Source organism: Staurois parvus, unplaced genomic scaffold (genome assembly GCF_062004578.1).
Source record: "Staurois parvus isolate SC_StPar_1 unplaced genomic scaffold, SC_StPar_1.0 ptg002777l, whole genome shotgun sequence".
Lineage (NCBI taxonomy): Eukaryota > Metazoa > Chordata > Amphibia > Anura > Ranidae > Staurois > Staurois parvus.
Window position 1 is genome coordinate 104,647 of NW_028320573.1, and position 26,079 is coordinate 130,725.

The 26,079-nt window shown below is 46.8% G+C and overlaps 1 protein-coding gene across 1 annotated transcript in view; it reads right to left on the reverse strand.

Annotated features, from left to right (window-relative positions):
* UACA (uveal autoantigen with coiled-coil domains and ankyrin repeats) overlaps window positions 1-26,079 on the reverse strand; it is a 46,641-nt gene that overhangs the window by 11,044 nt on the left and 9,518 nt on the right. Inside the window, exons 6-13 of the mRNA XM_089666686.1 lie at window positions 24,348-24,407; window positions 24,142-24,249; window positions 18,895-18,927; window positions 18,710-18,808; window positions 13,920-13,959; window positions 13,785-13,837; window positions 4,706-7,480; window positions 3,063-3,182 (exon numbers count right to left, since the gene is read on the reverse strand). Coding sequence (XP_089522812.1) covers window positions 3,063-3,182; window positions 4,706-7,480; window positions 13,785-13,837; window positions 13,920-13,959; window positions 18,710-18,808; window positions 18,895-18,927; window positions 24,142-24,249; window positions 24,348-24,407 — 3,288 coding nt within the window. The remainder of the gene's footprint in view (window positions 1-3,062; window positions 3,183-4,705; window positions 7,481-13,784; window positions 13,838-13,919; window positions 13,960-18,709; window positions 18,809-18,894; window positions 18,928-24,141; window positions 24,250-24,347; window positions 24,408-26,079) is intronic.

Here is a 26,079-nt window from a genome sequence, read left to right on the forward strand (position 1 = left end):
TTTGGTAAAATAAATCCCAATAAGTGTATATTGATTGCTTTGTGTGAAGTTATAGCGTCTACAAACTATGGGATAGATACAGCAATTTACACCATTTTTCTGCTATACAGCGCTGCGCTAGTTTAACGGACAATTGCGCGGTCATGCAATACGGTACATAAATGAAATTTACATCCTTTTTTACCCCACAAATTGAGATTTCTTTCGGTGGTATTTGATCGCCCGTGCGGTTTTTATTTTTTGCGTTATAAAAAAAAAGGCTGACAATTTTGAGGAAGAAAAAAAACAATATTTTATACTTTTTGCTATAAAACATGTCCAGTAAAAAAAAAATGCAAAAATCAAATTTAGTCAAATTTCTGCCAAAATGCATTCTGCGACATGTCTTTGCTACAAAAAAACCCCAATACGTGTAAATTAGTTGGTTAACGTAAAAGTTATAGCGTTTACAAATGGCGGGAAAGATACTGGGATTTTTAGGTTTTTTTTTATACTAATGATGGTGGCGACCAGCGACTTATGGCGGGACTGCGACGGACATTCTGACATTGGGGGGTACTGACTTGAGGTCACTGACATCCCCAGTGACACCAATACAGTGATCAGTGCAAAAAAAAAAACACTGACACTGTACTAACGGCACTGGGGAGGAAGGAGTTAAGTTTATTATTCAGGGAAAGGGTTAACTGTGTGAGGGGAGTGTTTTACTAGGGGGCGGGGTGTGTACTGCAGGGAACACCACTGATCGGGAGAGAGAAACTCTTCTGTCCCTTTCAGCATGTCAGGAGCTGTCAGGGAACTGACAGAAAGCACAGTTACTGCAGCCCTGCTCTCTGTCAGTGATTGCCGCCGATCGCCGGAACATTGCTGGTAACGACCAGCTGTAACCCGGCGACTGACATCCGCGGCTGTGATCGGAGGGACAAGTATGGCGGCGGCGCCCCCTACCTGTTTACAAACGCACGTTTTAAAACGTGCTTTTGCCCAGCCGTGCCACCCTGCCGCCGTATTTATACAGTGGCTGGGTGGCAGGTGGTTAAAATACACTTACCTGTCCCTCGGTCCCGCGGTGTCCTCACCATGGCTGGTTTCACCGACCGTCTTCTCTCCCTGGCGCCGGCATCTTTAATGTGGGCACCCGGCTGTGACAGCTTGCGGCTTCACAGGCGGGTGCTCACTGAGCATGCGCGAGAAGCTCTGCACTTTGTGAATGGCCCCGTAGTCTTCTGGGACACCGATTGCTTTTACACCCATAAAGGCTGTAAAAGCAAGCATTTATCCTTCTCTCTGGCTGCATTCCTGCAGCCATTGAGAAATACTGTGTGAGCTGTGATTGGTCACAGCTTGTTACATGGTACAAGGCTGTTGTGAATAGCCCTGTACCATGTGACCTCTGTGATTATTCACAGATTTCACACGTAGTAAGCAATGATGTCAGGAAGTGACATCATGTTTATTACTGTTCATGTGATCACTGATTCGACAATCAGTGGTCACATGAATCAGGACCTCACACAGAGGTCCCATACAGCGTTCTGTGTTTCGCAGTTTTACACTGATTGCTTTTACACCTATAAAGGCTGTAAAAGCAATCATTTCTCCTTCTCTCTGGCTGCATTCTTGCAGCCATTGAGAAATACTGTGTGAGTTGTGATTGGTCACAGCTTGTCACATGGTACAAGGCTGTCGTGAATAGCCCTGTACCATGTGACCTCTGTGATTATTCACAGATTTCACAAGTAGTAAGCAATGATGTCAGGAAGTGAGATCTTATTTATTACTATTCATTTGGTCGCTGCCTGGTCAATCAGTGATCGCATGATCGGGACCTCACACAGAGGTCCCGTACAGCGATCTGTGTTCAGTGCCGCACGCTCCCAGGGAGCACGCCCAGGCAATGGATGTGGAGAGGACGTTTAGAAACGTCCACCCGCTTCGGCAGCGCCCCCGTCTGGCCGGACGGGAAGTGGTTAAAATGATGTATGGTCTCGAAATTAAAGGGAAAAAAAAAAAAAGCCTTTCTTTCAGCTTTTTTAACTTTGTAAAGCAACTTTATTGAAACAAAAACAGCAAGGGTACAACATAAAACATTTGTATGACAAGCAAAAGGGGAAAGAGGGGCAGAAAAGAAGGAGAAGGGAGAGAAATGGGCAGCACAGTGGCTAAATGGTTAGCACTTCCGTCTAGCAGTACTAGGGGTCGTTGGTTCGAATCCCAGCCACAGCACCACCTGCCTGGAGTTTGCATGTTCTCCCTTTGCGGGTTTCCTCCAGGAACTCCTGTTTCCTCCCACACTCCAAAGACATGCTGGTAGGCGAATTGGTTCCTGTCTAAATTGGCCCTAACATGGTGAATGTGAGTTAGGGACCTTAGATTGTACGCCCCTTGAGGGTTAGGGACTGATGTGAATGTACAATATATATATGTAAAGCGCTGCGTAAATTGATGGCGCTATATAAGTACCTGAAATAAATAAATGGGATAACAATACGTCCCCCGTCCCCCCCTGCTTAGGGCATGCTAGCATTAACACAGATCACATGGTACACTGAAAACAACTGTTTATTTCAGCTTTAAATAACTTACCAATGCTTTACTAGAGTCATCAGAATTAAAAAGGGAAATGTTATCGTCTATAGCAGTGGTTCTCAACCTGTGGGTCGCGACCCCTTTGGGGGTCGAACGACCCTTTCACAGGGGTCACCTAAGACCATCAGGAAAACACATATTTCCGATGTGTAAAGAGCAGCTACTGTGTAGAAAGCAGCTACTGTGTAGAAAGCAGCTACTGTGTAGAAAGCAGCTACTGTGTAGAAAGCAGCTACTGTGTAGAAAGCAGCTACTGTGTAGAAAGCAGCAGTATTGGAGGTAAAACGACACTTCATGACTTATAATTACTGGGTAAATAATTTTATGGTTGGGGGTCACCACAACATGAGGAGCTGTATGAAAGGGTCGCGGCATTAGGAAGGTTGAGAACCACTGGTCTATAGGAAATGGCGTAATGCCCGCCTACAAGGCCTACGTTTCGGAGTATAGCACAGTTCCACGCCATTACTTACATCCAGTTGGCACTGCAGGGCTTTGATCTGACTCTGCAGAGGCTCCATTAGTTGGCTTTTCCCAGAGAGCTGGGACAAGGACAGCTTCAGCCTCTCTACATCCTTGAGAAGAACGGAGACCTTCCCAAAAGAAAAACCAAAACATCAAAAACTTACAGAAAAGAGCAGATAGAGACAAACCGCAAGAACGCACCAGATCTCTTCAATATACAAAAAGGCTCTGACACTGTTAGTCATTTGCCCCATAGTCATGTTCCAGTTGTCAAAAAACCCAAAAAACAAAAAAAAAAAAAACCCACACCTCAGCAATCCATGGCCTCCATAAAAAAGCCTTTAAAGGATGCCAGGAATATAAAAATCGATGGTAATACTTGGATACCAATTTACATATTAAAGAGGAACTCAACTGTATCTGAGAACTACAAACTGAAAACATGAATTATTTTTTAATATTCAAAGCAAACTCCCCCCATCCATCTATGTCTTCATGCTTTAGTGTTGACCCCCCCGAGCATTTCTAGCCGTGGCCATCTTGATTATAGGCAGATGATTCAGGTAGCATTAACCTCCTGGAATCTGTCTGCCCTTAGCTCAGGCATGTAGATGGGAAGATGTGCTTAGCTGAGAAAGCCCCTCCTCCCAAAAGACTCCTGGGATATATTACATAATTCTGGCCTAGGCCAGAAACCAGGAAGCAGCTACTGAAGAAATGTAAATTTACTAGACCTCCCTACCTATTTACTAAGGCTAGCCGTACAAGGATTTCTAATTTTTCAGGTTGATTGAGAGAGATTAATTCTGCTTTAACCCCTAGGCGCTGGCGCCTCCTGGCCCTTTAAGGGTTTCAGAAGCCGGGAGGCGGGGCGGGGTTTAGGGTCACATGATCGGGAAAGGTCCCGATCAAAAGAGGAGATCGCAACCTATGAGTACTGGACATGTGTGCTGGGAGTGCTCAGGGCGCGCGCTCTCAGCACGTTTTTTTTTTTTAATAGAACGCAAATGAGAGGCTGCTCGGCGTCTAGGCCCAGACGCTGGGAGGCCGCACATTTGCGTTCGTCCGGCACCAAGTAGTTAAACAAGAAATTGGGCCAAAGCTCTTTTTGCTGTACTTCTCCTAGGGATCATAGGAGTGCACTTCATTCTGCACTCCCGTGACCCATTAATCATCTGACAATGGGCTAAAGCCCGCTGTCGGCTGATGTCACTCAGCTGTTCCAGACTCTGGAGAGATCGCGACTTGTCGGGACCCACCCAGGTGCCTGGACCGGCACCTAGCTCAGCCAGCCTCTGAGAGCCTGAGCCAGATGCTCCTGCCTCCTGCACAGCCTAGAGGGGCAGAGCACTGAGCTGGCGGCTGACAGTCACCGACTCTCTGCTCACTGAAGACCGAGAACTGAGCAATCAGCCGTCTTTGATTGCTCAGTGCTCGGTCTTCGAGGTGGTGGGGGACAGATGCAGCATCAGATCGATTCTGCATCCACCTAGGTGAGTATAAACTTTTTTTTCTAATCAAACTTTTCTAGCATACAGAACAACAACACAAATTGTAGTATTAAACTCTAATAAAAAAAGAAAAACATATGCTTACAAAAATGTATCCTATCAGCAAGACACACATGAAGGGTTTGTGCACCGCGTCTCACCTGCTTTTCTTTGCTCTCCAGGTCTCTAGACGATTTCTGGATGTTCTCCTGCAACCCATCAATGGTGGAAAGACATTGTTCGTGTTTCCCCTTTAGCTGGGTGATCTCTTGTTCACGACTCTGGTTCTTCTGCTTGACCTTCTCGCACTGCGCGAGCGCATCCTGCAGCTTCTGCGCCATCTGTTTGTTCTCCTCTTTGTATTTGCTATTGGTGTCTTCCAGCAGTGCCACTCTCTGCTCCAGGGCTGTCCTTGCTGCAGTAAAATCGACTTTTTCCCTCTGCCTGTGACTCTGCACTTCCTCTAACTTTTGCTGGGCCCTCTTCAACTCTTCTTGTAGTCCCTTTGCTTCCTGATCAGCCGCAAGCAGAGCCTTCTCCTTCTCCTGCAACTTCGCCTGAGCTGCGGCCTCCCTTCTCTGCCAGTCCTCCTTTTCCTCAGCATGCCTTGCACCGGAAATACTAGATCGTCTCTGTTCCTCCAGTTCCTTTTCCAAGTCGTGCACTTTTTCCTGCATCTTCTCGCACAGGCTGACTTTGGCACTTATCTCAGCTTCAAGGGTAGCTCTGATACCGTCCAGTGTGCTCTTCAACTCATTGTGATTTTGTATGGGAATGTATTGACTGCTAAGACATTCCTGCAGAGCGTTCAGCTTCCGGGTGGTTTTTTGGTTTTCTTCCTGCAATGCACGCTGCTTTTCCTCAGCCTGGACCCGTGTCTTCTGCAGGTCCTGTAGACCAGCTCGGAGCTCCTCCAGTTCTTTGAGCATGGCGGCCTCCTCTTCCTTTCGGGAGGTCTGCTCTTGGAGAAGGGTCTTCTTTGATATGTCCAGTTCCTTTCTGAGTTGAAGTGCCTCTTGTTGCTGTTTGGACAGACTTTCTTTTGCCTCTTGAGTCACTTGACACTGTTTCTGCAACTCGAACTCAATTTCCTTTTTGGCTGCCAAGAAGTTCTTCTCCTTCTCCTCCATACTTGTAAGCGGGGCGTATTTTTCAGTGATGCAACGTTGCAGTGTGTCCAGCTCCGTTCTCTGCTCTTTAATAGCTGCCTGAAGCCTGTTCACCTCTTCTTTTTCATGCTGATACTTCGAGAATGCCTGGGAACACTCTTGCTTCATCTTTTCTTCACATTTCTGCAGCTCGGCCACCTTGTCCCCATGTTGCTTTCTACTTACATAATCAGAGCGGATCTGTTCCTTAAGCTTGTCCAATTGCGACTGCAACTCTGACCGCGCGGAAGCATCTCCAGTCGCCCGTGTCTGCAGTTCTGCATTTTTGGAGACCTCGGCTCTCAGACTTTCTTGCAGTTCTGCCTCCTTCGCAGTTTGGCTCTTCAGCCGGGTCTGCAATTCTAACTTCAGGGCCGATTCACTATCCAGCTGTGCTTGCAGGCTTTTCTGCTTCATAATCTGTTTTTCCAGATTGGCTTGCATAGCCGTCACCTGTTTTGTCTCGCTCTCCAGTTGCTTACTGACCATGGCCACCTCGGCTTTAGCTTTCTCCAGCTCTGCGGTCAGCGAGACGGAGGCCTGCAGGTGTGTGGCGAGTGGTATGTGATTTTCCTTTAGGCTGGCGTTCTCCGACAATAGAGAACAGCCTCTCTTTGCTTCTTCTTCACATTTCTTAGTCATGTCAGCCAGCTGTTTCTCCAGTTGTTTGACCTTTGACTGCATCTGTTTCATCTCGGTTTCATGCTCCTGGCGGGAAGTGGTGGATGCTTGGAGGAGAACCATGCCCTCCTTCAAAGTCTTCTTTTCCTCCAGCAGTTTCTCTTGCTCCAGTTCAACCTTCCTGTGATTCTGCTCCGACTCCGTTAGCTTTTGGCTCAGCAGGGCTATGGTTTCCTCACAGGCTCTCTTAGTCTCGGCATGCAGCTGTGCAGGAACATGCTGACTTCTCATCTGCCCTCTTAGCTCTTCGATTTGCCTCTGCAGCAGAATCTTCTCAGAATGCAGCTTCTCATTTTCCCGTGTGAGGCTGCTGTTCCTTACTTTGAAATCATCCATCTCCTTCTTTAGCATGTCCAACTTGGGTTCAGACCTCTTCTTCTCCTTATTTGCAGCTTCAAATTCATCCCTGACGCGGCTCAGCTCCCGTTCAGCTTCTTCTAATCTCCGGGACTTCTCATTCACCTCATTAGTTAAAAGGCATCTCATGTTTTCAAACTTGTCAGTGGTGACGGCCAACCCCAGCTGCTCTCCAACCTCTTGGGCCCTTCGCTCAGCTTTTTCCTTCTCCTCTTCACAAACGGCTAGCTCATCTTGCAGACGCCTGTTGTCCTTCCGCAGACGAGCATCCTCTCTGCGCAGTTCCTGCACCAAGAGCTCATTATGACGCAGCTGGTTGCGCAGCTTTCCGACTTCAGCAGATGCTCCCTCGTATTTGCTCTTTACTTCTTGGAGCTGCTCCTGTAGTTCTCCTGCACGTGAGCTGCCGTTTAGAGCTTCCTGGGTCAGATGATCTTTCAGGGCCAGGAAGTGCGTCTGCATCTGCTTCACTTTGCTCTCAGAATCCAACATCCGCTTCTGTACATCACGTAGTGCTTCTTCCAACTGCCGGATCTGTTGGTCCGACTCGGTTTTGCTCCGATCTCTTTCAGTGGCCAGAGCTAGACACTCGGAAGATCTCCTCGACAGCTCCTGCTGCAGCCTTAGGACCTCTTCTCTTGCCATCTCATAGTATCTGCGAATCGTTTCTAGCTCTTGGCGTTGATCGGCATTTTCTCCAGGAAGCTCCAAAGGACGCAGCTGAGACCTGGCCGGCAGGTGAGCTGCATGCTAAACAAAAAAAAAGAAGAAAAGAAAAGCAAAAGTATGAAACCATGCCATAGGAAGTAATGTAGAACAAAGATAGCAAATTATAAATTATAAACTAATCAAGCATCTGGGGATATAAATACACAGAAAAAGTACGTAAGCTTGTGTTGCTATTATTTTCGTAATTTTTATATTATTTTTGTAATTTTTATATTTTTGTAATTTTTATATTATTTTCGTAATTTTTATAGCATAGACATAAATGGATTGTTGGATTTTAGTACCATGTGTTTTTGGAAGCTCGGCCTCCTCCACTGATATACAAATGAACTTGTTGGACTGGTTTGTGAAGCCCAGGACAGGAAATGATGTAAAAGAAATGGTGGGAGGGGAAAGGACGTGACCATGCTCAAAAACAAAGGCACAGTTCTGGAGACTTCAGAGAAGCAAGAGTTGTTTGTAGGACTATATTATTATTATACAGGATTTATATCGCGCCAACAGTTTGCACAGCACTTTACAATAAAAGGGAGACAGTACAATTACAATACATTTCAGTGCAGAAGGAATAGGAGGGCCCGGCTCGTGGAGCTTACAATCTAAAGGAAGGGGGAGGTGATAGCTGCGGCGGATGATCTGGCTGAGGTGGCTCAAGTACAGTTCTTAGGTGGGGGTGGGGTAGGCTTCCCTGAATAAGTGATTTTGCAAAGATCGCCTAAAGGCAGACAGGGTGGGGGCTGACCAGACATACTAGGGTAGGGAGTTCCAGAGGATGGGGGAAGCTCTGGAGAAGTCCTGAAGGCGAGGGTAGGAGGAGGTGATGATAGAGCTAGAGAGGAAGATATCTTGGGAGGAGCGGAGTGGGCGATTTGGGCGGTATCTGCGGATGAGGTTGGCGATGTAGCTAGGGGCTATATTGACATAACGAAGGTCTGTGCCAGAAGAAAGGTACACTTTTGCCCAATTTCCTGCAACCGCTTGTAGAGTAAGCCGAGGGTCCTTGATGCCCAAGGAGATCGTGAGAACCTGAGCTAAGTAACTTTTTAGTGTATTTCTATTGTATACAGACCACAGGTCCAGATTTGCTAGGAAGTACGTAGCATTTTGCTTGTTGTATGTATATCAGCCACTCTTACATTGTTTTTTTATAGTAGCAATAGTTTGTGTGTAAAGCATTTTCATGTCGTAAAGTATATTAATACACTACAAAGATTCTTCTGAGCTTCCTTGCTTTTATGCAAAGTGACCTTTCTACACACAAAGCAAAACAAAGCTCCAGATGCCTCCACTGACAGAATTCATGCCTTGCAGGGCAAAGTCAGAATCTTCCCAGGGCAATATCTATCACGTTAGCCCTGATGTTTGAATAGATTTTTCTAAACCTACACCAATTTTCTTCACACATTGGGTACAAAAGGGGGTAGCAAGCTTGCAGTTAAAGGCTAAGGCCCCATGTACGCGGGACACTTCTGAATGATGGAAACTGCTAGAAAATGTAGGTTAAAAAACGTGTGTTTAGCCGCGTTTGCATAACGCGTTTATAAGCATTTTTTTTTTTTTAAAGAGAAGCACAGGAGAACATCCCAAATGCCCAGAATTCACTGAAAAGTGGTAAATTATTAACTATTTCAGACTGTTTCAGAGGAATACAGAGAGTAGAAGCAGAGACAGCAGTATGTGTTGAGATTAGCTTAGGAGTGAGTTGCTCATTAACATTTCTTTTGTTTCCAAGGGTGGGAAAGGTGTCTGGTGGAGGGAGTCATCAAGGCTGCCTGGCAGGGGGTCTGCATGAGGAATTTGAGGTGTGGATGGTCCTTACCATAGCTTTTGTTTCCAAGGGTGGGAGAGGTCTGAGATGTGAATGGTCATTAACATATCTTTTGTTTGCAAGGGTGGGAGTGGTCTGAGGTGTGAATTGGTCATTAACATATCTTTTGTTTCCAAGGGTGGGAGAGGTCTGAGGTGTGAATTTGTCATTAACATATCTTTTGTTTGCAAGGGTGGGAGTGGTCTGAGGTGTGAATTGGGCATTAACATATCTTTTGTTTCCAAGGGTGGGAGAGGTCTGAGGTGTGAATGGTCATTAACATATCTTTTTTTTCCAAGGGTGGGAGAGGTCTGAGGTGTGAATTGGTCATTACAATGTGTGACAAGCTTGGTAGGAACATCCTGTGTTCAGTGTTTTGACCATCTGAGTACCTTGAAAACTCTTTGCATGCATTTCTCATGATGAAAAAAGGCTCTGCACAGCATCGGGAACTGGAAGAGTTAAAAAAAAATTTCAGACGCAAACGCTTATAAACGCGATTTGCCGCATTTACAAGCGTTTTGCGTTTTAAACGCTGAGAAAATCGACTCCTGAATGCAAGTTTTCTGCGTTCAAAAAAAACGACGATGTGTACATGGACACATAGGAAAACATTACGGGGAGTTCAGGGGCTGCTGAAAAAAAACGCAGAACATCTCCTAAACATGAGTTTATCATCTGCAGTGTACATGAACCCTAAGTCCACCTTTGGAACATGTTCCACCCGTATTTAAGGTGGAGCATGCAACCTGTTCCAGTTCCCGCCGGTTTCCGCCCAACCCTCCATGACAGCAGGCAGGGTTTCCTATCCCTGCACCCACTGTCACTTTTTGAAAGCAGCATGGCCACACACAGGGGTGGACTGACAACTCATGGGGCCCTGTGGCAATAGGGGATCATGGGGCCCCTGTGTCCTTGCCCAAACTCAAAAAAGCCTATGAAAAAGGTACCAGGGCCATCCCATGGGGTCCCCTACTGACCCTGGGCCCTCAGGCAGTGCCTGAGTTTCCAAATTGTCAGTCAGCCCCTGGCCACACAGCTTCATCATTCATTCACAGATTCCTGTGAATGAATAAACTACAAGTACAGCCTGTCACTGTGGCAGGTAGTTTCAATGGGCAGCAGGAGTGCGGATGAGAGCTCTCGTAGTCCACCGACATGTTCTCTAGATTTCAAACAGAAAGCCTGTACAGAGGTACAGGCTCAAAGCAGGAGGATATGTCTGCAGAAGCCAACATTGGACCTGCAGTGACAGATGGTACTTGTAGTTTTTGGCAGTCAGCTTCTCCTTACACACAGTAATTGCAGCCAGGATGTCCGCGCCAGACTGAGTCCCCTCCCTCCCCTGGGGAAGTCTGTGTGCTGACAGGAGTGGCTGCAGCCAGGGAACGCATGTCCAAGAAGGAGGGTGCGGGGAGTGCTCACCTGGGACCGTGCTGTGCGTGGCATAGGCACCAGTGTCGCCCAAAGTGCAGCACAGACTCACCGAAGGGTGGAGGCACAGTTCCCAATTCATGAAAAAGAAAAGCTGAAAGGAGCTCTGTGAAAGTCACTGGAGAAAAAAGTAGGATCAGAGCTCCAGCACCCAGAGTCCAGTCAGGTTCACATCCTGGCCAAGACCCCCATGGTACTTGTAGTTTATTCATTCACAGGAACCTGTGAATGAATGGCGCCACTGAGTGGGTGGAGCCCCGCCTGCTTTCACAAAGTGACAGTGGATGCAAGGTGAGGAACCCCCATCTGCTGTCACAGGGAGGGGGGAAGGAGCTGGGACATGTTACATGTTCCACCCTAAGCACGGGTGAAACATGTTCCATGTTCCAAAAGTTGAACTTAGCCTTTATCTCTGAGCGAAGCAATGCTTTCCAAGCGCCTGCAGGAAAAAAATAACAAATGCACATTATGTTTTCTGCAAAAATATGTGCATTTTTTGTGTAACCCCCGGTTCACACCTATGTGTGGGCAGCATTTTGCGCAGGCATGAGAGCCCAGTCATTTGAATTGACCCCCATGCCCCGTGACATGCAGGGAATGAAGTCCCGGCACTTCTTTGGAAAACACAGCCGAGGTTCCCAGTACGGTTGCAGTTTCCAGTGCGGACGGCGTGCCTTTAGAACTAATGTCACCTGCCCGCGGGTCCGCATTCCTCTGTGTGGGTGGTGCGGCTGCACGGATTTTCGTGCGGATCCACAGCGGCACCACCCGCATAGATGTGAACCTAGGGTAAAGGAGAACTTATCCTTTAATTTGAAACTATTACTAAATCAAAATGCAGGCCTCCATAGCTGAAAAGCAATTGAAAATCTGACATTGTTGTAGGAAAACGTCTCCACAATATTTCCATTACTGCTAAATTCGTTATTTCCAATAAGCTCCTGAATTATTTTTTTTATTTATATCTAAAAATAGCTCTTTTTTAACAGAACAAGTACCTAAGCCGCCATTGGGAACATGCAGTGGGCCTTCAAACAGTTCTGTTCTCAGATTCAGGACCCATAGTGTTCCTGAATCTCTATAGCAAATATTGGGCATTTTTCCTGTCCTGAGAGCTTGGTCCTGCCCCCTATACCCCCCTCATCTTAGTGAGGCATATAGAAAAAGGAGAGTATATGGTGCTGCGAGTGAGGGGAGTATGCATGTAGTATAGTGAGAACCGCAGTGAGTAATTAAGGTCCAAACGGCACAACCAGGATGAATTCCTGAAATATATTTTAAAAATATAATTCCCAAATATATTGCCACATATTTGAAATGCTACAATTTTGGCCGTATTCAATATATATATACACACATACATACTATATATATATAAAAAATTTTGATTACAAAATATATGAAACATTTTTAAAAATACATTTCAAATAAACTTTATGTCTTTAAAAATACAAATCTAAATTTTTGGAGCGCATTTACAAATATATGTAAAAATTATTTTTTTATGTTAAAAAATCTGAAGAATGTATTAAAAAAAAAAATATTTTTAAAATTATATTTTTTTAAAAATATATTCTTCAGATTTTTTTTTAACATTTTTACATATATTTGTAAATGCATTCCAAAAATGTAGATTTGTAAAGACATACAGCATATTTGAAATTTATTTTTTTGTAATAAAAATGCATTTCAACATACAGTATATATATATATATAATATATATATATATATATATATATATATATATATATATATTTTTTTTTTTTTTTATTGAAATATATTGAATACGGCCAAAATTGTAGTACTTCAAATATATGTCAATATATTTGGGAAGGATATTTTTACCAAACATGCAAAAATCTGCAAAGTTTAAAATGTAGCTGTCATGGCGAACAGACCGCTCGGTTTTTGTTGCTATTTATCCAATTGACAATTCCATGACAATACAATGTAGCCAATTTCTTTATCCTGAGAAAAGATTTATCCTTTGGAATTAAGTCTACAGCGTGAGAAATGAGCATTTTCCATACATTCTGTAATACAAATGCATTTCAGCATGCAGTGTATATATATCTATCTCTATATTATTATACAGGATTTATGGCGCCAACAGTTTGCTCAGCACTTTACAATATAAAGGGAGACAATACAGCAACAATACAGTTCAATACAAGAGGGATAGGAGGCCCTGATCCTGGGAGCTTATTTATACCTATATATATATCTCTCTATCTCTCTATCTATCTATATATATATATATATATATATATATATATATTTTTTTTTTTTTTTTTTTTTGAAATATATTGAATATGGCCAAAATTGTAGCATTTCAAATATATGGCAATAATTTAGGAAGAATATTTTTAAAATATAATTTCAAATATATTTTTCTTCCATGTGGGAGCACTTGATGCAGCACCTCTGGAGAGACTGAAGTATATCTAGGTGAACAGATGACGACAACAGGAGGGCGCGCTCTGAGTGTAGTCCATTATATAAATGAAATGAACACCTAATGTGCACTCAGAGCGCGCCCTCCTGTTCTCTTTATCTTAGTTAGGCAGCCCTTCGCAATGACAAAACCAAAAAGCATGACCTGGAAATGGTGCCAGACTGTCAACTGGAAAATGTGGTCAATATTCCCCCAAAAGTCCTGGGCATCTGGGCATTCCTGATGCTGAAGTGAGAAAACTAACCAAGAATGCCAACTACATAATACCATTGAGAGCTAATTTTTTTTTTTTTTTTTTTTTTTTTTAACTTGAATATCTACCTTTACTATCAGCTGTTATTTTATGGAGAACTATTTGGTGCAAGCTCGTTATCCAAGTCTTATCGAAAACTGGATGGAACATGTGTTTCTAAGCCTGCGGTGGGTGTAAAAGACCGCACCATCTGCTGCTGCCAACATTACTGTGAAGCCTTCAGTCCAAAATGTTATGAATTGCGCAATACTAACAATTATTACTGCTAACCAAAATAGTACAGCCTCAGCATTACCATCTAAACAGGATATATAGTGCAGAAGTCACAAAAACACTTTTATTAAAAAAAAAACAAAAAAAACAACAACAAAGTACCTGAGGATCCGAGCCTAGAACAAGATTCTGTTTCACTACAACCTCCTCTTTACCTAGAAAGCAAGAAAACAGAAATCAGCAACCGCTGAGGTGTGTGATAGGATCAGTACAGCCGCCTCTCGCTCTCATACTCACCAGGGCTGAAAGGGCTACTTGGGGCCGAGGGATTCTTTTGCTGCAAAACAAAAATTAGGAAACAAATTTAAGGGTTTGGGCTTTTGATGATGGCGTCACACTTCTGAGATCACGCAGAATTTATTTACAGGTGCATTTGACTTGCTGTTGACCCCCTTCTGACCTGCTTCAAACAGGTTCTGAATTTCCACAGACTTGTATTAGAACGCAAAACTTGTTTTAATTCAACAAAATCCATCAGGCCCCTTTCACAGGGGAGTTCATTTTTTTTCATCAGTTCAGTCACGTTTTATTCCAAGAAAAAAACGGATCAGTCCGCGCCAGTTCGGGTCCAGTCCGCGCCAGTTCGGGTCCAGTCCGCGCCAGTTGTTCGTCCGTTCACATCAGTTGTTCGTCCGTTCACATCAGTTGTTCGTCCGTTCACATCAGTTGTTCGTCCGTTCACATCAGTTGTTCGTCCGTTCACATCAGTTGTTCGTCCGTTCACATCAGTTGTTCGTCCGTTCACATCAGTTGTTCATCCATTTCGTTTTTTTTGCTCCCATCCAGTTGTTTATATACATGGGCCGGACGGGAAGTGGTTAAACATGTTCCTGTATAAAGCACCATATGATCAGGACAATAAAACATGAACTGTTCAGCAAACAGCCAGTTCCCATTCTCACAATCTCTCCTGTGACAGCAACCCAAGGACCTCGTTGCATTCAAACCTTCGGTACAGACGGACTGAAATTTGGCCAGTCTGGCAGGGACCTGTTGGATTTGGATCTGTGCCTCCCACTGTCAGAATACAATGCCACATCGGGGAGGGTTCCTTCACCTGCCTCGCTTGCGTGGATGGGGGAATTCGTACGTTGGTTTTCGTTTGGCCCACCAGCTGAACGAAGAAAAAAATCTCAAACCGCACATCCCCAGCTCAAGGCTGCCTCTGCACGGGCGTTTAGCCACAATACGAATCCCAGCAACAGGAATCCATTTGGTCCCTGTTGCTGAGATTTACAGCTGCGTCTGTACAGCGCCTGTACCCAGCGATGACAGGCTGTCAGCGGCTGCAGCTTTTTGTGACCTGCGGTTATCATGGCTGGACGCACACAAAGTGCAGCTAACCGGACATTGCTGCCAATCAGTAATTCTTGCCGCTAGGATTTGCACCACGGTTTAGCGCCTGTGCCAATGCAGCCTAATCACACCAAGATGCGATATACTCAGCTGTGTTATTAATATGCAGGATTTGTATAGCGCCAACAGTTTGCACAACACTTTACAATATAAAGGGAGAGAGTGCAGTCACAGTACAATAAAACACAAGAGGATTAAGAGGGCCCCGCTCATAAGAACTTACAATGCCACAGTGGGGCAAGGGGTACAAAAGGTTATAACGTCGGCAGTGGTATATTTAGGTTTTGTGCTGCGCCACAGAGAAAGCCTGACACCAACCAGCACAACCCCCCCCACCCGAGAGAGCCTTCCACTACCACCACTCTCTATACACCGGCCACAACCAGCGAGAGAGAGGAAGACACTCACCATCACAGCACCCCCCCCCCGACCTGAGAGCCTTCCACTACCACCACCCTCCACACACCGGCCACAACCAGCGAGAGAGAGGAAGACACTCACCTTCACAGCACCCCCCCCCACCAGAGAGAGCGTTCCACTACCACCACCCTCCATACACCAGCCACAACCAGCAAGAGAGAGAGAGAGAGACACACTCACCTTCACAGCGCACCCCCCCCCCCACCTGAGAGCCTTCCACTACCACCACCCTCCATACACCAGCCACAACCAGGGAGAGGGAGAAGAAGACACTCACCTTCACAGCACCCCCCCCACCAGAGAGAGCCTTCCACTACCACCACCTTCCATATAACGGCCACAACCAGCGAGAGAGAGGAAGACACTCACCTTCACAGCAACCCCCGCCCCCCCCCCCCCCCACCTTAGAGAGCCTTCCACTACCACCACCCTCCATACACCGGCCATAACCAGCGAGAAAGAGAAAGGACACTCACCTTCACAGCACCCCCCCACCCGAGAGAGCCCTCCACTACCACCACCCTCCATACACCAGCCACAACCAGCGAGAAAGAGAAGGACACTCACTTCACAGCACCCCCCCACCAGAGATCCTTCCACTACCACCACCCTCCATACACCGGCCACAAGCAGCGCGAGAGAGAGAAAGGACACTCACCTTCACAGCACCCCCCCCACCCGAGAGAGTTTTCCACTATCACCACCCTCCATACACCGGCCACAACCAGCGAAAGAGCGAGAGAGAGAAAGGACACTCACTATCACAGCACCCCCCCCTCCTTCCCCCTCCCACCTGAAAAAGCCTTCCACTACCACCACCCTCCATACACCAGCCACAACCAGCGAGAAAGACACTCACCATCACAGCACCCCCCCCCCCCCCCACCAGAGAGATCCTTCCACTACCACCATCCTCCATACACCGGCCACAACCAGGGAGAGGGACAGAAAGGACACTCACCTTCACAGCATCCCCCCCCACCCGAAAAAGCCTTCCACTACCACCACCCTCCATACACCAGCCAGAAAGAGAAAGACACTCACCTTCACAGCACCCCCCCACCAGAGAGCCTTCCACTACCACCACCCTCCATACATCGGCCACAACCAGCAAGAGAGAGAAAGACACTCACCTTCACAGCACCCCCCCACCAGAGAGCCTTCCACTGCCACCTGTTTCCTCCAGGTACTCCGGTTTCCTCCCACACTTTAACCACTTGCCTACCGGGCACTTATACCCCCTTCCTTACCAGGCCAATTTTCAGCTTTCAGCGCTGCCGCACTTTGATTGACAATTGCGCCGTCATGCAACATTGTACCCATATGAAATTTTGATCATTTTTTTCTCACAAATAGAGCTTTCTTTTGGTGGTATTTAATCGCCACTGGGCGCATTACTTTTTGCGCTATAAATTAAAAAAAGTGCAAAAAATTTGAAAAAAAAAAAAAAAGTTTATTTGTTTCTTTTATAAAACTTTTCAAACAGGTATTTTTTCTTCTTCACTGATTTGCGTTGATGAGGCGGCACTGATGGGCACTGATAGGCAGCACTAAAGGGCACTGATAGGCAGTACTAATGAGGTGGCACGGATAGGCGGCACTGATAGACAGCACTAATTAGGGGTCACGGATAGGCGGCACTGATATGCAGCACTGATAGGCGGCACTGATAGGTGACACTGATTATGGGTACTGATAGACGGCACTGACTGGCATCACTTCTGGGCACTGACTGGCGGCACTGACTGGCACAACCCCTGGGCACTGACTGGCGGCACTGACTGGCACAACCCCTGGGCACTGACTGGTGGCACTGACTGGCAGCACTGCTGGGCTGCACTGGTGGGCGGCACTGGTGGGCACCACTGGTGGGTGGGCACAGGTGGGTGGCACTGGTGGGCACAGGTGGGTGGCACTGGTGGGCACAGGTGGGTGGCACTGCTGGCACATGTAGGTGGCACTTCTGGGCACAGGTAGGTGGCACTGCAGAGTGGCACAGGTGGGGGCACTGCTGGGCACAGGTGGGGGCACTGCTGGGCACGGGTGGGCGGGGCTAGTGGGCGCACTGCTGGGAGGAACTTGCGGGTGTCACTGCTGGGCACCGATCATCAGGGCACTGATCATCAGTGCCCTGATGATCGGTGCCGATCCCCGCTCTGACAACTGCCGGTTCTCGGCAGTACTTTCCTCACGATCTGACAGCGTGAGGAAAGTGCAGCCGAGAACCGGCACTTGCATTTTCCTGTGATCAGCGTGTCATTGGACACCGCTGATCACGTGGTAAAAGGCCGGTGGGATCGGCCTTTCACCACATCTCGTGATCAGCTGTGTCCGTAGGACACAGCGATCACGGAGATCGCCGGGTGCGCGCCCCCTGGGGCGCGCAGGAGAGCGCGTTCTGGGAGGACGTCATATGACGTCCACCCAGAACTAGCCGGCCGCGATGCAGCCGTCATTCGGCTATGCGCGGTCGGCAAGTGGTTAAAGACATGCTGGTAGTTTAATTGGATCCTGTCTAATTTGGCCTTAGTATGTGTATGTATGAATGTGAATTAGGGACCTTAGATTGTACGCTCCTTGAGGGTTAGGGACTGGTGGGAATGTATAAATTATAATATATATATATATATATATATATATGAGGTGCTGTGTAAATTGACGGTGCTAAATAAGGAGCGCACATTTCTTTTGCAAAGAAATTATTTTTTGCTGCAGGAGCCTGTAAAGTATTTCCCCAGCAATCAGTAGATGGCTGGTGCAATGCAGGTCTCCTGCAGATCTGTCAGTATGTCTGCTTGATGTACGAGCAAGCAGATACACAAAATGGGAAGATCCCCCCACCCGCTAGCTGTCAAAGAGGGGGGATCGTCGGGGAGCAGAGGCCGGTGCTTTCATAACATGTTACACCGTAAATATGCGTGTAACATGTTACGAAAGGTGAACGTATTCCTTTAATAGATCGGTGATGGTTTTCAACAGCACAGAAAACCCAACAGGCACCTTTCTACTGAACCTCAGCAATATTCCAACTAAAGTTTAAATAAGTAAAATGTCATTTAGGATCCTTCGATTGATTTGCACGATAAAAAACACATTAAATGCCGAGCCGACAATCCTAAAACGAGGACCTTTTCGATGAATATGAAGTATAGCGACTACCCATTTCCTCTCCCCACCACCTGCATGGTCCCTTTTCAGTTCCCCTCATTTCCTACCCCACATCCTGCCACCCAGGCGGGACCCTCGCTCACCTCGTAATACCGCATTTTTCCTCGCAGGTTCTCCATCGTTCTCAAGCTGTCTTCTAGTTCTTTCTCTTTTGCTTCCAGCAGGGATTTTAGGTCCTCTTTCTGCGATTGGAGAGAGATAAAGAAATAAAAATCCGCATACAACTTACAGAAGGGATCATGGAGGGCCACAGGTCTCCGGACCTCACCTCATTCTCCAGGTCATCCGTGATCATCTGTTCCTGTAAAGTGAACACAATGTAAGTGTCCTGTGTGGGAACAATTGTGTTCTATACTGCAGTCACCACAAACTACTGGAAACCCCACCTAGTTCCCATGTACAAAACACAGCCTCCCACACCCCCCATCTGGGTGAGATGCTGAAATACGTTATTTCCCGTCTCCTGCTGACAGTTGTTTTCCTTCCCCCCCCCCTGATCTGCTGTTATGAGTCCCATCGGTTTCACAGTTCCATGACTGCAGACTGGAGGGGGATCGTCCACCTGACACAGCAGAAGGTTCCGGAGCAGTTATTGCAGCAGGTGGATCCAACTCCTCAAATCTCCCTCCTGACTGGAGTCAACCTGAACATCAAAGATCTGCAATGTCTGAATGCCCGAAATTACGCACAATAATACGCTAAAAAGTCACACAGCATTCACTATATGAGCACATAATTATGGCGTGAGCCTCCTTGAAGTGTTACTAAACCAAGGACCCCGCGTTCACTACGTCCGCCCTCCCCGGACCCCGCGTTCACTACGTCCGCCCTCCCCGGACCCCGCGTTCACTACATCCGCCCTCCCCGGACCCCGCGTTCACTACGTCCGCCCTCCCCGGACCCCGCGTTCACTACGTCCGCCCTCCCCGGACCCCGCGTTCACTACGTCCGCCCTCCCCGGACCCCGCGTTCACTACGTCCGCCCTCCCCGGACCCCGCGTTCACTACATCCGCCCTCCCCGGACCCCGCGTTCACTACATCCGCCCTCCCCGGACCCCGCGTTCACTACATCCGCCCTCCCCGGACCCCGCGTTCACTACATCCGCCCTCCCCGGACCCCGCGTTCACTACATCCGCCCTCCCCGGACCCCGCGTTCACTACATCCGCCCTCCCCGGACCCCGCGTTCACTACATTCGCCCTCCCCGGACCCCGCGTTCACTACATCCGCCCTCCCCGGACCCCGCATTCACTACATCCGCTCTCCACAGACCCCGCATTCAGGATATCCGCTCTCCCCGGACCCCGCATTCAGGATATCCGCTCTCCCCGGACCCCGCATTCACTATATCCGCTCTCCCCGGACCCCGCATTCACTATATCCGCTCTTCCCGGACCCCGCATTCACTATATCCGCTCTCCCGGACCCCGCATTCACTATATCCGCTCTCCCCGGACCCCGCATTCACTACATCCGCTCTCCCCGGACCCCGCATTCACTACATCCGCCCTCCCCGGACCCCGCATTCACTACATCCGCCCTCCCCGGACCCGCATTCACTACATCCGCTCTCCCTGGACCCCGCATTCACTACATCCGCTCTCCACAGACCCCGCATTCAGGATATCCGCTCTCCCCGGACCCCGCATTCAGGATATCCGCTCTCCCCGGACCCCGCATTCACTATATCCGCTCTCCCCGGACCCCGCATTCACTATATCCGCTCTTCCCGGACCCCGCATTCACTATATCCGCTCTCCCCGGACCCCGCATTAACTACATCCGCTCTCCCCGGACCCCGCATTCACTACATCCGCTCTCCTCGGACCCCGCATTCACTACATCCGCTCTCCCTGGACCCCGCATTCACTACATCCGCTCTCCCTGGACCCCGCATTCACTATATCCGCTCTCCCCAGACCCCGCATTCACTATATCCGCTTTCCCCGGACCCCGCATTCACTGTATCTGCTCTCCCTGGACCCCGCATTCACTATATCCGCTCTCCCCGGACCCCGCATTCACTACATCCGCTCTCCCTGGACCCCACATTCACTATATCCGCTCTCCCCGGACCCCGCATTCACTATATCCGCTCTCCCCGGACCCCCGCATTCACTATATCCGCTCTCCCCGGACACCACATTCATGATATACACTCTTCGGACCCCCGCATTCAGTAAATCTGGTCTCCCATAGTACACACAACATGGAAATGCAATTACTTTAGTAAATATAAACTGCTAAATCCCTTTTCTCATCAGCAGTATATAGTAATCTTGTGGCTTCTATCAGTGTCCAGCCGAGCACTGGCTAAAGCTTGTAGGAGGAGTTTTCATTCTCCTCTGATTGTCCTATGAGGCTGCATATCCCTGACCCTCTGTCTGGACAGTGCTGATTTTCCCTGTGCTGATCACATGCACCCTCACAAAGGAAAAATAAAAAACCTCTAGCAATACACACAAAACTGAGCATGTGTAGCTTGCCCCCGAGGCTCTGTTCTATCAGCAGATGGATTGGGGACAGTAGAAGATCAGAGAAGACAGCATCAAACAGCCTTTTTACACAATGTGGAGGATTAACCCCTTAGGTTCCACAGTGAGTATAACAAGCATGTTTTACTGCATCTACAGACTGATTGTACTGTTGTGGGTTTAGTAGGTAGGTCCATTTACATCTCTTTAAAATTGTAAAGCAGTACAGGACTGGGCTATAGTTTGGCAATGTAGTGTCAGAAAATAATAGAGAGCATATAGTAATTCAATGAAAAGGTATAAGGGTTCCCCATATTACACTCGGTTCCAAATTAATTATGCAAATTCTTTTTAAGTGTCACAAAGATGAAATATTTTGTTTTTCAGTGTAACTCATGGATGGCATTGTGTGTCAGGGCTCTTTTGATCACTGAAAACAATCTCGGACTCCTGTGATAATTAGATTGGCCGGTGAGCCCAATTTCAGGAAAAACTACTAAAGGACGGCGTTCCACATTATTAAGCAGAGCGCCATTTTCAAGCAATATGGGGAAGAAAAAGGATCTCTCTGCTGCTGAAAAGAGTGAAATAGTTCGATGCCTTGGACGAGGGATGAAAACATTCGATATTTCAGGAAAACGTAAGCGTGATCATCGCACTATGAAGAGATTTGTGGCTGATTCAGAGCACAGACGGGTTGGTGCAGATAAAGGCACATTGAGGAAGATTTCTGCCAGATCCATGCATCGGATCAAGAGAGCAGCTGCTAAAATCCCATTACATAGCAGCCAATAGATATTTGAAGCTGCTGGTGCCTCTGGAGTCCCACGGACATCAAGGTGTAGAGTCCTCCAGAGTCCTCCAACTGTGCAGAAACCTTCTATTCGGCCACCACTAACCAATCCTCACAAGCAGAAACGGCTGCATTGGGCAGAAAAATACATGAAGACTCATTTTCAAACAGTCCTGTTCACTGATGAGTGCCGTGCAACCCTGGATGGTCCAGATGGATGGAGTAGTGGATGGATGGTGGACGGCCACCCTGTTCCAACAAGGCTGTGACGTCAGCAAGGCGGTTGAGTTGTCAGTCCGCCCCTGGTCCAGGGGGTGTTTTTCCAAATGATTTCTCAGCAAAATAAAGCATGGAGCCATGGATGGATGGGGGGAGTTTGTTTAGAATATTAAAAATGAATTATATAGCATTTTTGGTTTGTGCTGCTCAGATGCAGTGCGGTTCCACTTTAATTTCATACAGGGCTGGGACAAGGGGTGGGCAGGGGGGGCGGCTGCCCTGGGCACAATAGTTTACTGTAGGGATGGGGACGCCTTCCTTCTGTTACAAAGCTGCGAGTGACTGCTGTGAGCAGGATCCCCTAAGCTTGCACATTATGAATGGGAGGGGGGAGGGGCGCAGTTTGGCATTTTTTGCCCTGGACGTTGGATGACCTTGTCCCGGCACAGATTTCAAATCAAATCTTCCCTCAGAAAACCGTATGATGCACGGTAAGTTTTGACGAGTGCCACCCATGCAACATTTGGGCAGCACAGTGGCTAAATGATTAGCACTTCCGCCTGGCAGTACTGGGGTCGTTGGTTCGAATCCCAACCACGGCACCACCTGCATGGAGTTTGCATGTTCTCCCTGTGCCTGCGTGGGTTTCCTCCAGGTACTCCGGTTTCTTCTCACACTCCACAAAGACATGCTGGTAGGTTAATTGGCTCCCGTCTACATTGTCCCTAGTATGTGTATGTATGGATGTGAGTTAGGGACCTTAGATTGTACGCTCCTCGGAGGCGGGGACTGATGTGAATGTACAATATATATGTAAAGCGCTGCGGAAATTGACGATGCTATACAAGTACCTGAAATAAACTAATGTCCGCCTTCATTTTGTAAAGCACCGCGCAAACGATTGGCGCTATAGAAATCCTGTATAATAATAATAAAGCATATGTACTGATACAGTCTGCGCTTTTGAAAAACAACAGACTTGCTGGCTGGATCACCAGATGAGAATGAGAAGAAAGCCTAAAAAAAGGAAACGAATGCAGCCACCACATCTAAGATTTGGTAAGCTGCAATATGTCTGCTTTTGGGTTTAATAGTGCTTTAATCCCCCCCCAGAAGCATGGCAGGATTGAGACTCAGCATGAAGATACAGGAAAGTTTGATGCTGTAACAGCATAAACTGAATGCAACAAAATAGGGGTACAGAATATTAAAAGGAAAGCATAAAAAAAACAAAACACAAAAAAAAAGGACGACAAAAAAGAGAAGAAAAAAGAAAAAGAAAAAAAGACAACAAAAAAAAGAGAAAAAAAAAAAAAAAAGAGAAAAAAAAAAAAAGAAAGAGAAAAAAAAAAAAAAAGAGAAAAAAAAAGAGAAGAAAAAAGAAAAAAGGAAAAAAAAAGAGAAAAAAAAAGAAAAAAGAAAAAAAAAAAGAGAAAAAAAAAGAAAAAAGAAAAAAAAGAGAAAAAAAGAGAAGAAAAAAAAGAGAAAAAAAGAGAAAAAAAGAAAAAAAAAAGAAAAAAAAAGAAAAAAAAAAGAAAAAAGAAAAAAAAAAGAGAAAAAAAAAAGAAAAAAAGAGAAAAAAAGAGAAAAAAAGAAAAAAAAAAAGAAAAAAAAAAGAAAAAAAAAAGAAAAAAAAAAAAGAAAAAAAGAGAAAAAAAGAAAAAAAAAGAAAAAAGAAAAAAAGAAAAAAGAGAAAAAAAAGAAAAAAAGACAAAAAGAGAAAAAAGAAAAGAAAACGCTGTGTAAACTGACGGCGCTATACAAGTACCTGAAATAAATAAATAATAATAAACATTTACCTGTCAAAGGAAATGAGATCACAGGCTATTATAGTACAGCTACAAAGGCGGTTTGTGACCTCCCTGCCATCATAAACACACCCATATATGGCTACATAACCAGACAATTTGATGAGCTATACAAATAAAAGTTCCTCACACCTACATATTAAAAAATAAATAAATAAAATAAACACCACCAATAACAATCATCGAATCTGTCATACGCTGCCTGTAAATGGAACGGCACCTGATTGAGCTGCAGCTGCAATCCCCCGACTTTGTCCAGCAACGCACGCTGCTCCAGCTGAATCTTCCTCAGTTTTTCCCGCAGGTCTTCATTCTCGACTTCGAGATCCTAAATGACGGCAGTTGATGAGCACACACTGCAATACTCTCACCCCCCCCCCCCCCCCGGTAAACACACTTTTCAGACCTATATAAAGCTGCACCCACCTGGGACGGGTCCTTGGACTTTGCGAGCGACTCCTCTTTGGAGTTGGCCTTTGCCCATTTCTGTGTGGACAGAGCACATATGAGAAAAAAAGCTCCTTCGACAAGCTAAACCTCAAACGTGACCTCTGGGAGATACTGAGGATGATGAGTACAATGAATGATCATTAATTATTAAACTCACAAAAAGGGAAGCTTCCCCTCCGCATCAGACGGATGTCACTTTGCGATCAAGTCCAAGAAATGGAATTGTGGGGATCCCATTAGTAAAGACCGATGAGACAGGAACTGACAGGCAGAAAGTAGCCATAAAATTCACAAGCAGGTAAGAATAATGCAGGCCATACATGGTTCGAATTCTGAACGATTTTTCGTCCGAAAATCGGAAACGTCGTTCACTCGGTAATCCGATGGTCGCCATCATTGATTTAAAAAATCGGCCGAGCGAGTCATAAAATTCACCCCATATAACAGGCGAAACTTCTGTTCCTTCCAGGTCATGGCTCATGCGCATATTCTTTTCGGAAAAACGATCGTACGATTTGACCATCACTAAATCGAAAATCGGTAATTTTTCACGAAATTTTCCAACATGCCCGATCACCGAAAAGGGAGGAAACACGAAAAAAACATCAAAAGCCAAAAACAGCCGCTGTAAAAACGGCCGAGCGAGTCATAAAGTTCCCCCCATATAACAGACAAAACTTCTGTTCCTTCCAGGTCACGGCTCATGGCGCATATTCTTTTCGAAAAAAGGTCGTACGATTTGACCATCACTGAGTTGAAAATCGGTTGTTTTTCACGAATTTTCCAACATGCCCAATCACCGAAAAGGGGAGGAACCACGAAAATCGGCCGGTGCCATTGACCCCAATAACAGAGTGAAAATCGGCCGATTATTCTTAGCTCCGATTTTCGGACAAAAATTCAGACGATGTTCAACCCATGTATGGCCGGCCTTACAGAGGATATAAAAAGTCTACACACCCCTGTTACAATGTCAGGTTTCTGTGATGAGAAAAAATGACAAAGATGAATCATTTCAGAGCTTTTTCCACCTTTAACTAGTTGCCGACCGCAGATAGCCGAATGACGGCTGCACTGCGGCCAGCCAGTTCTTAATGGACGTCATATGACGTCCTCCCAGAACGCGCTCTCCTGGGGCGCGCACCCGGCGATCTCCGTGATCGCTGTGTCCTACGGACACAGCTGATCACGTGATGTGGTAAAAGGCCAATCACAGCGGCCTTTTACCACGTGATCAGCGGTGTCCAATGACACGCTGATCAGAGGGAAATGCAAGTGCCGGTTCTCGGCTGCACTTTCCTCACGCTGTCAGATCGTGAGGAAAGTACTGCCGAGAACCGGCAGTTGTCAGAGCGGGGATCGGCACCGATCATCAGGGCCACTGATCATCAGTGCCCTGATGATTGGTGCCCAGCAGTGCCACCCGCAAGTTCCGCCCACCTGTGCCCAGCAGTGCGCCCACTAGCTCCGCCCACCTGTGCCCAGCAGTGTCACACACCTGTGCCCACCAGTGCCACCCACCTGTGCCACCCACCTGTGCCACCCACCTGTGCCACCCACCTGTGCAGCCCAGCAGTGCTGCCAGTCAGTGCTGCCAGTCAGTGCAACCAGTCAGTGCCCAGGGGTTGTGCCAGTCATTGCCCAGCAGTGATGCCAGTCAGTGCCATCTATCAGTACCCATCATCAGTGTCACCTATCAGTGCCGCCT